The 12217-nt window shown below is 41.1% G+C and overlaps 1 protein-coding gene across 5 annotated transcripts in view; it reads right to left on the bottom strand.

Moving 5' to 3' along the window:
• The window catches only part of LINGO1 (leucine rich repeat and Ig domain containing 1), a 513120-nt gene that overhangs the window by 39690 nt on the left and 461213 nt on the right, over window positions 1-12217 (bottom strand). The window contains exon 1 of one of the 5 annotated variants that reach the window (XM_089671356.1): window positions 419-1008. The exons of the other annotated variants lie outside the window; for them this stretch is intronic. Within the exon in view, the coding sequence (XP_089527482.1) occupies window positions 419-529 (111 nt within the window). The 5' untranslated portion in view covers window positions 530-1008. Of the gene's footprint in view, window positions 1-418; window positions 1009-12217 lie in introns of those variants that run through there. 5 annotated transcript variants of the gene reach the window in all.

Here is a 12217-nt window from a genome sequence, read left to right as displayed (position 1 = left end):
GGTGCATGGGGAGTAAGAAGACGGGGAGGGTGATAGGCAGAGGAGCTGGAGGAAATATATGGGGTATCAGGGCATGGTTACTTCAAAGATAAACCTGGATACTGATAATGTGCAGTAGTGTAAAACATAAAGAATGAATAAGAATAAACACAACAGCAAAGATAAAGAGCAAGATATCCACAGTATCAAATGGAAATGTTAACGTCAAAGCAGAGTAACCTAAATAAATAGATGTAAGCCAGTATGCAGAGAAAGGATGGAATTCTCTCAGCATCGGCAGGCTATAAAGCTGTACATATAGATGCTCACAAGCCTGGAAATACATGTATCCTTTTCAGACAGCACTAGTTAGACTAGCACGACTGGCTGCGTAGACAGAGACATCGATATCAAATGAATAGATAGATGATATCTGTACCTGGCCTTCATTTTTCGCTGCTGCGAGACGCCTTTCCTCTTTTCCATCTCCAACCAAAGGATAATACTGAAAGTCCTTAATACAATTGTCTCTGCATCCAGGCGATAACATGCATCACACACAGGTTGGTCTGCACCGAGGCACAGGCTAATCACAGGTAAAGGACCGATCTAACAGTCACAATGACATAGTTATCCGGTGCAGAACTCAGCGCACATACAAATAAAAAAAAGAAAAAAGGCAAACCGGTTCACATGCACCACGCAAAGGACAGATAGGAACCCAAGACGCACAAGGACACACATCCACTGACACTCAGCGAGGAAAAAAAAGAGAGGAATAAGGAAAAAAATCCAGAGGTGGATCTGCAGCTGCACGACACATAGGCAGGACAGGAATATGACGGAGCACGCACACACACATGCTACAAGATCTATGCAGCAGAGATGGTCAAAATGAAGAAAAAGAACGAGGGAGAGGCACTGGGGAAACCAAATCACAGTGAGAAGGGTGAGAGAGCAGGCAAAACACACAGGGTAAGGGAGAAGAAGCGAGCGAAGAGGAGGGACAAACAGATACAGAATCAGAGAGAACAGGGAGGAGAATGAAGAGAAGTGGGGAGAGGGAGAGGAGAGGAGAGGAGGAACGAGGACAATAAGCTAGAGAGAAGTAGCAGCTGAGAGCAATGACTCTGCTACTTAGACCTATATATTAATACGGTGCAATATTCAAAAAAGATTGCTAGGCTTCAAAGCCTTCTTATTCACAAAAAAAAAATCAAATAAGGGATTGACAGCTGCTCTGGCTATTGCTGTATTCAGTGAGATAACTAGGCTGCCCACTACTACAAATAAAGAGATAATTACCCTGCCCACCTCTGTATGCTGACATGTTGTACAGCTGGCTGTTAACAGATAACTCTACAACCCTGAGCTGCCCACTGATGGATTGCCATGCTCCTTCTCTATACCATTTATTTTGCAAATAATCGGTAATGCATTGTATACCGAGGCAGCGGTGTACCCATCGCTGTGAAATGAGAGTCTGTTTTCTTGTGTTATCCTGTCCTGTCCACCTGATTTATTGAGAGATGGCCTGGTCCCTCGTTTAATGAGCCATCTTATTGCCTGAATTACAGCGCTGTACATTTCTATACCATCCCAGAGCCATGTCCACTGCTCTATACTGGATGTAAAAAGACATTAAAAACTACCGATCCTGCCAGGTCACATGTTTAATGTTTATATATAATAGAGGGGAGGGAGCACACCACAGAACCACTATATCAAAAAGTTACCATGAAAATGGACTTTGCTCAATACCTCAACACTAACCACAATGGTCCATACTCAACAGGTGTAAATAAAATATGTATCCAAAAAAAGCACTAGTACCGACAAATATTTTAGACATACAGCTTCTATTTATTGATTAAAAAACAAAGCACACTGAACACAAACATGTACCCATTAAAATATGCTAAGACATGCCTGAGGACCAGTGATGTATCCCCAAATTTTATCAATATACCTTGTAATTATGTATTTAGTTTTAATTAGCAATCAACACTGAGAGTTCTCTGGGAGAAAAGGGACAATTTGAAGAAAAAAGAAAAAGTGGCCACAAGTTACATTGGCAGCATGCTGGACATCCTTAAAGCTGTCAACCAAAAACATGTGAATGGAGTGAGTATTGATGAAACGTGACAATATATTATAGGCTCAAAAGCCAAACTAACTCCAACACTTCTTGTACTTGGAATCATAGCAATTGTAATTACTCTGAAACCTTCATGTATAGATGGAGTCAGAAGCATATATTATGACCACAGACATCTGTGCAGTAGGGACAACAGGATGTGGTCCAGAGGAGGCAACAGAATTCTTATAAAATTAAAGATTTTTTTTAAAACTGTATACTGATATAAGTCAATTTCAACTGTCCATCAACCTCCCACGCACAATAGGCTGCCATTATGGAAACCTCCACACAAGTCCACGTTAGGTTGGCTAACACATGTGATAGACCGTGGATCCAAAACTTATGGCGAAAATTCAACATGGTAATCCATAAGAATTAAAACTTAGTTTGCTAGTACATATGCCATGTGCATCTTCCAACCAAAATCCTTAAAACAGAAGTTTGAAATGAGGTTTCAGTTCAATGGCGGTTGCCTTACAGTATTATTGATTCAAAACAGTTCAAAAGTTGTCCCTCTTCTATAGTATGATTGATATACATATCGATCCATAGGATAGTCCAACACTGGTCATGGCATGGCTATTGATCCATATGACCGGTTTCACCGGACCCACCTGGTTGCATCAGAGTTATCTATACTGGGCGTCCATACAGATGAAATATGGGAGATGTGATGGCAGCGCAGTGCATCCAATAAACTGTATATTGGTTTAATTATCTGAATATTTATTTACTTGCTGTGTGTGCTATGGAAATGGTTGTATGGATGTCTGGCTTTGATTTAGACCTATAGATTGTATCTTATTGTATTGTACTGTCTTCCTTAATTGTGTAAAGTGCCGGGTAAACTGTCGGCATTATATAAATCCTGATTATTAATAACAACACAAGATGAATTAATTTAAAGGAACACTGTCATGAAAAAAAATACATAGAATTCCAATGCTGAGTTCCTTCTGAAAATACTACTTACCTGGCTGTTATGCTGATTCTTTGAATACAATACTTTCATGTGCGTGCAAGTAATATTCTGAGATTTAATTTGATATACATATGGTATATTAAATTAAAAGGCGCTGCAGCCAGATCATTAACCACTTGCCCTCCAGAGGATTTACCCCCTTCTTGACCAGGCCATTTTTTGCGATACGGCGCTGCGTTACTTTAACTGACAATTGCGCGGTCATGCAACTCTGCACCCAAATTAAATTTATGTTCTTTTTTTCCCCACAAATGGAGCTTTCTTACGGTGGTATTTGATCGACAATTTTGAGAAAAAAAACAATATTTTTGACTTTTTGCTATTAAACATGTCCAGTAAAAAAACAAAACAAAAACAAATTTCGGCATAAATTTAGGCCAAAATGTATTCTGCTTTTTTTGCTAAAAGAAATCCCAATATGTATAAATTAATTGGTTTACGTGGTAGTTATGGCATCTACAAATGGCGGTATATATACTGGAATTTTATTTTTATATATACACTAGTAATGGCGGTGATCAGCGACTTACAGCAGGACTGCAGCGGGCATTCTGACACTGGGGGGAACTGACAAACTGTCACTGACATCCCCAGTGACACTAATACAGTCATCAGTGCTAATAAAAAGCACTGTCACTGTACAAATGACACTGGGCAGGAAGGGGTTAACATCTGGGGTGATCAAAGGGTTAACTGTGCGCTGTGTGCTGTTTTCCTGTGTGCTGTGTGCGTGTTTTACAGTGTAAGCACGCTGCTTTCTATTGCTCTGCTATGCACCATAAGCCCCCTCCACCACACTTTACACTTGGCACAATGCAGTCAGGCAAGTACTGTTCTCCTGGCAACTGCCAAACCCAGACACGTCCATTGGATTGCCTGGCAGAGAAGAGTGATTGGTCACTCCAGAGAACACATCTCCACTGCTCTAGAGTCCAGTGGCGGTGTGCTTTACACCACTGCATCTGATGCTTTGCATTGCACTTGGTGATATAAGGCTTGAATGCAGCTGCTCGGCCATGGAAACCCATTCAATGAAGCTCTCTATGCACCGTTGGTGTGCTAATCTGAAGACCACACAAAGTTTGGAGGTCTTTAGCTATTGAATCTGCAGACAGTTGGCAACTTCTGCGCACTGTGTGTTTCAGCATCGCTGACCCTGCTCTGCCCTTTTACGTGGCCTACCACTTCATGGCTGAGTTGCTGTTCCCAGTTGCTTCCACTTTGTTATAATACCACTAACAGTTGAGCGTGTGGAGTATTTAGTAGCAAGGACATTTCACGGATGGACTTATTGAACAAGTGGCAACCTATAACGGTACCAAGCTTGAATTCACTGAGCTCCTGAGAGTGACCCATTCTTTTCCAAATGTTTGTAGAAGCAGTCTGCATGCCTAAGTGCTTGATTTTATACACCTGTGGCCACGGAGGTGATTGGAACACCTAAATCCAATAATTTGGAGGGGTGGCCCAATACTTTTGGCAATATAGTGTATGTGGCAGCACAGTGGTGGGCCTTAACGCTGAGTTCCCCCATAAATGCAGCATCCCTTGTTAGTGCTGGGGACATGCTCACTCAACACCTGCTACATAAAGACTGCACTGGCACTAACAGCTCCTTGTCATAATTTACCAATGGGAACTGGTGGTGCTGGCTTCCAATCATGTGATCACTATGACAGCCAAACAAAGTGATCACATGACCAGTAAGCTCATGTAATGCATCCGGTGTTACAAACGTTTATAGGGCAGCCTCTTGCTGGATGTACAGGGTAAATATCAATGCTTGACTGAGGTAAGAGCTACAAAAAAGTGGTAAAGTAAAATTGGAAAACAGAGGCAAGATTTTGAGATGGGTTTTTTCATATATATAACTATTAGTGCTACAAGGATGGCTTAACTCCACTTGACTGCCAACCAACAAGAAGCCCAAGTGGTTACTGTGTTGTTGAGTGACATACAATTAGAACAGTATTAAACCCAAAAGCAAACATTTATTATAGTGCAGCTTACCTATTCTTAGATGTCAACTGCATTTGTTTTCTTTTTTAGGCTTTCTTTCCCTATTTTCCCTTGGTGATCTGGCCAGTCTGTTGCTATTCAAATGAACAAGCTCTAATACAGATGTAACACTTAGGCTGGGCTCACATGTATGCGGTGCGGTATATCGCATGCTATTCGCACAGGAACTACACCTCATTCCTGTGCAAATCACATGCGATTTGTGTGCGAGGTGATTGGAGCCATACATTATGTATGACTCTAATCGCACCGCACCCAGACCAAAAAGGTGAAGGACCCTTTTTTTGGTACGTACTAGAATCGGATCGCATGGGTATTCACACCTATGCGATCCGATTCTGCACGTCGCACCACTTTTGTGGAGCGATTTTGGGGTGTTGTTAACTTAACATACACACCCGCCGCGGTTCACATAAACAGGGTACGATTCTGATGCGGTGTGGAATTCTCAGAGAAAACACTGTGAATTCTGCACAGCATTAGTGTGAACCCAGCCTTACAGAGATGAGACATAGGGGATGATTTACCAAAACTGGTGCAATGAGAATCTGGTGCAGCTGTGAATAATAGCCAATCAGTTTCTAACCTCAGCTTCTTTAATTAAGTTTTGGCAAAAAAAAAAAACCTGGAAGTTCACTGGATTCTATGCAGAGCTGCACCAGAATTTGCATTCTTCACTTTTAGTAAACCACCCCATAGTATTTACCACTGACGGATGTTTATAATGGTCGGATTTTATTTATATATGTAAATCCTTTATCCCAAAAAGGGATAACTGCTTATAAAGTGTTAGCTGGAGTTCAGCTTCAGTTTGTTAGTGTATCTAAATTTGCTAGTACATTTAACACTCCCTTTCCCAAGACTGACAATGTTGATCTCTGCTGTGCCTCCTATACCCCTTGATTCAGAGTGGGGGCACTGAAATACCGGGTGTGTTACTGCTCAGAACACCAGGTGAAAACAGAAGGAAGAAAGCCTAAACATTGAAAACAAATGCAGCCACTACATATGATTGGTAAGCTGCAATTGTTTTTGGTTACGGCTTTAAACTGGCCATACACTATACAATCTGACTGCACAATCATCATAGAATCTCTTTTAGTTTTACCAAAACTATGCAATATGGGGACAAACCTATATAATCCATTCAAATATTGCCAAACCAGGCAGGCCCTTGCTCAACATAGCTGATGGTAGATTTAAAAGAGGTAGTACAATCACATTGTATAGTGTATGATCGACCTTGGCCTGCAACACCAATGATTAAAGCGACTGTAAAGGATCTGTTTTTTGTTTGTTTTTTCTAAATAACAAACATGTTATACTTACCTGCTATGTCCAATGGTTTTGCACAGAGTAGCCCCGATCCTCTTCTTCTGAGGTTCCCTGCCGGCACACTCTGCTCCTCCTCTTTAGTGCCTGGCCCCATAGCAAGCGCTTGCTTTTTGGGCAGGTGTTTGGACTCACTCCTGAACTGGCTCTATGTGTCCATAGATACACACAGTGTGCTTTTGCCCCACTCCCTGCTTGTTGGTTTTGACTGTCAGCAGCAGGAGCTAGTGGCTCCCGTGGCTGTCTCTGAGCATACTAGTAGAGAGAGAGCAGCACTGCTGCTCTCAGGCATTTATTTTATTTATTTCAGGTACTTATATAGCGCCATCAATTTACGCAGTGCTTTACATATATATTGTACATTCACATCAGTCCCTAACCCTCAAGGAGCATACAATCTAAAGTCCCTAACTCACATTCATACATACATATACTAGGGACAATTTAGACAGGAGACAATTAACCGACCAGCATGTCTTTGGAGTGTGGGAGGAAACCGAAGTACCTGGAGGAAACCCACACAGTCACAGGGAGAACATGCAAACTCCAGGCAGGAGGTGACATGGCTGGGATTCAAAACCAACGACCTTAGTACTGCCAGGTGGAAGTGCTAACCATTTAGCCACTGTGCTGCCCATAGTGGTGGATCGAGATCAGGCTCAGGTAAGTATTTAGGGGGGTTGGGGAGGAAGCTGTACATGGAAGTTTTTTTTACCTTCATGGAGAAAATGCATCAGAGTAAAAGCATTTGTAAAGGCTCAAGGTTTTTTTTTACTTTTGTGCATTCTATGCATGAAGGTAAAAAACCTTCTGAATGCAGCAGCCCCCCTAATTCTTACCTGAGCCCCCTCCCGATCCAGCTGTGCAGGAGAGTAGCGGCTCTCCTGGTTGAGACAGCAGTGGGAGCCATCGGCCAGTGAGCCAATGAGGAGAGAGTGGGGGTGGGAGCCAAGCCATGCTCTGTGTGTGTGTATGGCTTGGGAGTGAGCCTACTTGTGTGCCCCCATAGCAAACTGCTTGCTATGGGGGCACTCGGCAGGAGTGAGCGGCCAGGAGTGCTGGTGGGGACCCAAGAAAAGGAGGATCAGGGCTACCCTGTGCAAAACCACTGCATAGAGCAGGTAAGTAAGACATATTTATTATTATTTTTTTAATTGCCTTTAATATCACTTTAACCTTTAAAACCACTTTAAATTATGACAACCTAACTGCTTATCTCTATTAGAATCTATCATGTACTGATTTTAGTAGAGCAAATTCTGTCTGGTTATTAGCCCTAATTATATTTAATAGGGTAATGTATGTGAACTATGCTTGGATTATCTTTAAACAGGTAACTCTTTAGGGAGATATCATGGTAAAAGGGCTGGCAGTTGAGACAAGTATAGTAAACCACATGACATAATGATAAGTAGTCATACTAATTAGTGATGTATGAGACACAGCACGTGTATAGCTGCTACCATACCTAGGCCAGCCATATAATTGCTCTGTCTATTACCGTATGTGCAACAGCTGGACATTCTGCCAGGCTCTATGTGTTGATGCATAACTGTATTGTGAGCTGTGCTAGGCATCTACAATGAGCAGTGTAGACTGAATGATAACTAGGCTTCCCAGTACATTACAAGGCAAGGCAACTGAGCTGTTCAGTGCTGTGTAATGAGACATAACCGCTCCGTCCAATGCTGTACAATGTGGTGTAGCAGCGATGGTCAGAGATATAGAAGGTGACTGGCAATTGTGTTGCCCAGTGGTGTACGGGAAAATGCTGTGTGCTTTCCTATTCTGTATGACAGAGATAACTAAGCTCCTAAAAACCAAATACTGACTTATAGCCGCACTGTGTCTGAGCTCCTAGAGGGCAGCTGTTGCTCGGGAAAAGTAATGTCGCTGCTGGGGCAGGTAATTACAGTAGTAGCTTATTAATAATTAATTCAGCCAACAAGTAAACATCAAAGAGGGACAAAGCACACTGCAGGGTATCACGTCACATGCGGCCCTCCCTACCAGAGATTGCATGCAAGCTGCTGAATTTAGGGCTGGAGATATTGTCTGCTGAGATATAATTGGATTATTGGGACAGCCCATCAATAAAATAAACTAACAAAATCCATGTGCTTGCTTTGAGGCTTTAGGCTTAGAAAGGCTGCAGTAGAAAAACAACTGGCTTGGGTAGTTTAGTCGATCGTCGGTTCATTCATAGAGAGTAAGCAGTTGCTTGCAGTGCTTCCAGGACTCCTTTGAGTTTGAAAAGTCAATCAGAAGAGTTAGAGACTTTGGTCCATTTACAGCTATAAAGCTGGCCATACACTGCAAAATGTTCAAATGAACATTCGAAAAAAAAAAATCTCACAACATAATGCCAACAGAAATGTGACGAATGTCTTTCAAAAGTACTTCATAATTTTGTTTTCTTTAAACATTCCATTTTTGGTATGAATTAAATTGAAAATCGCATGTTAGAAAAAATTTCTATCTTCCTTTGAATTGTCTCATCAGTATGGTTGAAAACAAATGTTGATTTGACCCATCTAATGATTCCACCAAAGATCAAACAAATGTTCTGAAAATGAACATTTTTCAAATGGAATTCTATTGTTATATGGCCAACCTAAAGTAATAGTAAGCTTTCATTTCTTTTTTAAATGAAAATAACAAACATGTTATACTTACCTGCTCTATGCAATGGTTTTGTACAGAGCAGCCCCAATCCTCCTCTTCTGGGGTCCCCTACCGGAGCACCAGGCTCCTCCTCTTTGGCAAGTGCCTCCATGGAAAGCTTTCTTTGGAGGCACCTCTGCGGGTTCACTCCTAAGGCACCCTGTCTGCGTTTATTGGCACAGAGCAGGCGACTCGGCCCCATCCCTTGCTGCCACGTCACAGCATTTGATTGACAGCATTGGGCGTCAATCTGTCCAGTGAGGAGGGAGACAGCGACAAGAAGCTCTGCTCATGTGCACACCTCTACACTGGTGTATTTAGGTTTTGTGCTGCCCTAGGCAAAACAAAAAATGGGCATTCCCTACAGAGAGAGCCTGACATTGACCAACAACACCCCTGCCCACCCCCCCGAGACAGCCTTCCACTAATACCCCCCCCTATGGCGAGAGAGAGAAAGTCACTCACCTTCACAGCTGTGGACATCCCCTGGAACAAGAGTTGGACTCTCCATACACCATCATACAGCCCGCAACCTCTCTCGGATCTCACCTGGTCCCCATGCCACATGTGTCCTTTCTTCCGGGGAGCGCTGCTGCCCCCCTGAAAAATGCTGCCCTAGGCAAATACACCCCTGCATCGCTGAGCAGACAGAGCTCAGGTAAGAATAGGGGGGGCTGGGGGGGGGGGTCCTGCAGTACAGAAGATTTTTTACCTTAATGCCTAGAATGTATTAAAGTAAAAAAAAATAAGGCTTTAGAACCAGAGGTCTATGGATGGTCTGCATGAAAAACTGACAGGCAGACCCAATCGGACCGTCAGTGTGAAAAGGGCCTAAGAGTTTCATCATGGACAGTATTGTCAGCACATGTGCATGTGAATAGTATATCACCTTCTAAAACCTGGTTTGATTGGTTTTGATGTTGAGGATTCAGAGGCAGAAATCGGAATAAGGTTTACTAAATGTTTTCTATACATATCTCACATTAAATTATTTTAAATCATTCCCTTACTGATCCTTGACCTCAACAGAACACCTAAACCCAGGGTTGGATTTACTATTAGGTATAGTAGGCTCATGCCTAGAGCCAGTAGAGGCAAAGAGGCAACTTTCCCAAGATAACAATTGGCCACACATATTTTGTCATAATCAGAAAGAATAGTCATCTGATATCATGTCTGTACAAATTATCACAGGTTAGGACTAGAGATACATGGCAACGAATTTATATATAAGGTGATCTTAACAAAGCAGTGTTAACACATATGTGCCTAAAGGGTCTCCACCCCTGCATCAACCTTACCTTGAAACCTGTTATTTTAACCCAGGTGTCTCCACATTTTCTAGACAAAAGGGCAAATTTACTGTTTTTCAGACCTTAACCACTTGCCCTCCAGAGGATTTACCTCCTTCCTGACCAGGCCATTTTTTGGGATACGGTGCTGTGTTACTTTAACTGACAATTGTACGGTCATGCAATGCTGCACTCAAATGAAATTTACATCCTTTTTTTCTCACAAATAGAGCTTTCTTTCAGTGGTATTTAACCGCCTCTGCGTTTTTGAATTTTTTGCACTATTAAAAAAAAGATTAACAATTTAGAAAAAAAATACTGTATATATTTTTAACTTTTTGCTATTAAACATGTCCAGCAACAAAAAATTAAAAAATCAAATTTCATCATAAATTTAGGCCAAAATGTATTATGCTACGTCTTTGCTAAAAAAATCCCTATATGTGTAAATTAATTGGTTTACATGAAAGTTATAGTGTTTATAAATGGCGGTATATATACTGGAAATTGATTTTTTTTTAATTACTTCATGTCCGGCAACTTTTACCCCCTTCCTATCCAGGCCAGTTTTCAGCTTTCAGTGCTATCATACTTTGAATGACAACTGCGCAGTCATGCAACACTGTACCCATATGAATTTTTTTGCATTTTTTTTTAGACAGATAAAACTTTATTTTGGTGGTATTTATTCACCACTGGGATTTTTATTTTTTTTGCTATATAAATGAAAATGTCCAAAAATTTTGAAAAAAGTGTTTTTCTTATAAAATTTTGCAAATAAATAATCTTTCTTCATAAATCTTGCCCAAAATTTATTCAGTTATCTTTTTAGTAAAAAAAAAAAAATAACCCAAATTAGTTTATAACCAAAAATAATTTTTCAAAAAAAGTTTTAAAATTTTTATTTTATTTGTTTATATTATTATTTATGTTTTTTTTCTTTTTTTAACATACTGTCACCCTACAGGACAGTGTCACCATTGTGACACTGTACTACTTGTGAGGGGTGATGAAGATTTTTTTTTTTTACACTGATAGCTTTTACACCAATAAAGGCTGTAAAAGCAATATTTTTTCCTTCTCTCTGGCTGCATTCTTGCTGCCATTGAGAAATACTGTGTGAGCTATGATCAGTCACAGCTTGTCACATGGTACAAGGCTATTGTGAATAGCCTTGTACCTTGTGATCTCTGTGATCATTCACAGATTTCACACGTAGTAAGCAATGATGTCAGAAGTGACATCTTGCTTACTACTATTCATGTGATCACGGATTGGTCAATCAGTGATCACATGATCGGGACCTTACACAGAGGTCACAGTCCAAAATGGCGGGTGCCGTTTATGAACAGCAACCCGTTCCTGCACTGCCCCCGTCTGGCCGTTGATATACATGGGAGGATGGGATGTGGTTAAGTTTAGGTAAACTTTTTTTTTAACCTTTGGATATAGACGGGAAGGATTATCTGTCTGCTACAGATTTTCCTCTCATTCACTGCCATGGTGACTACAGTTTCACCATACAAGAAGTGAGCATAAATCTGATATGGGAATCCAGGTCACATTAAACCTTTACAGGCAAAAAAAATGGCCAGCACACCAAAAAAAGAATCTCAACCACTCACTGAGTTCTTAATAGTATAACATACAGTAAAAACCACCCAAATAGGTGTTTTTTTATTGCATGTTTTGCTATTGAGATCTCTTTTTGATGTGCTGGCCATTTTGTTGTCTGTGGATTTGTGTGGTGTCTGTGTTGGCCATGCACCCAGGATCCGGTGAGAAAGGTTAAAGTGTGGGATGGATGGT

The sequence above is a fragment of the Staurois parvus genome, unplaced genomic scaffold (genome assembly GCF_062004578.1).
Source record: "Staurois parvus isolate SC_StPar_1 unplaced genomic scaffold, SC_StPar_1.0 ptg000105l, whole genome shotgun sequence".
Lineage (NCBI taxonomy): Eukaryota > Metazoa > Chordata > Amphibia > Anura > Ranidae > Staurois > Staurois parvus.
This window is presented reverse-complemented; position numbering and strand designations above follow the sequence as displayed.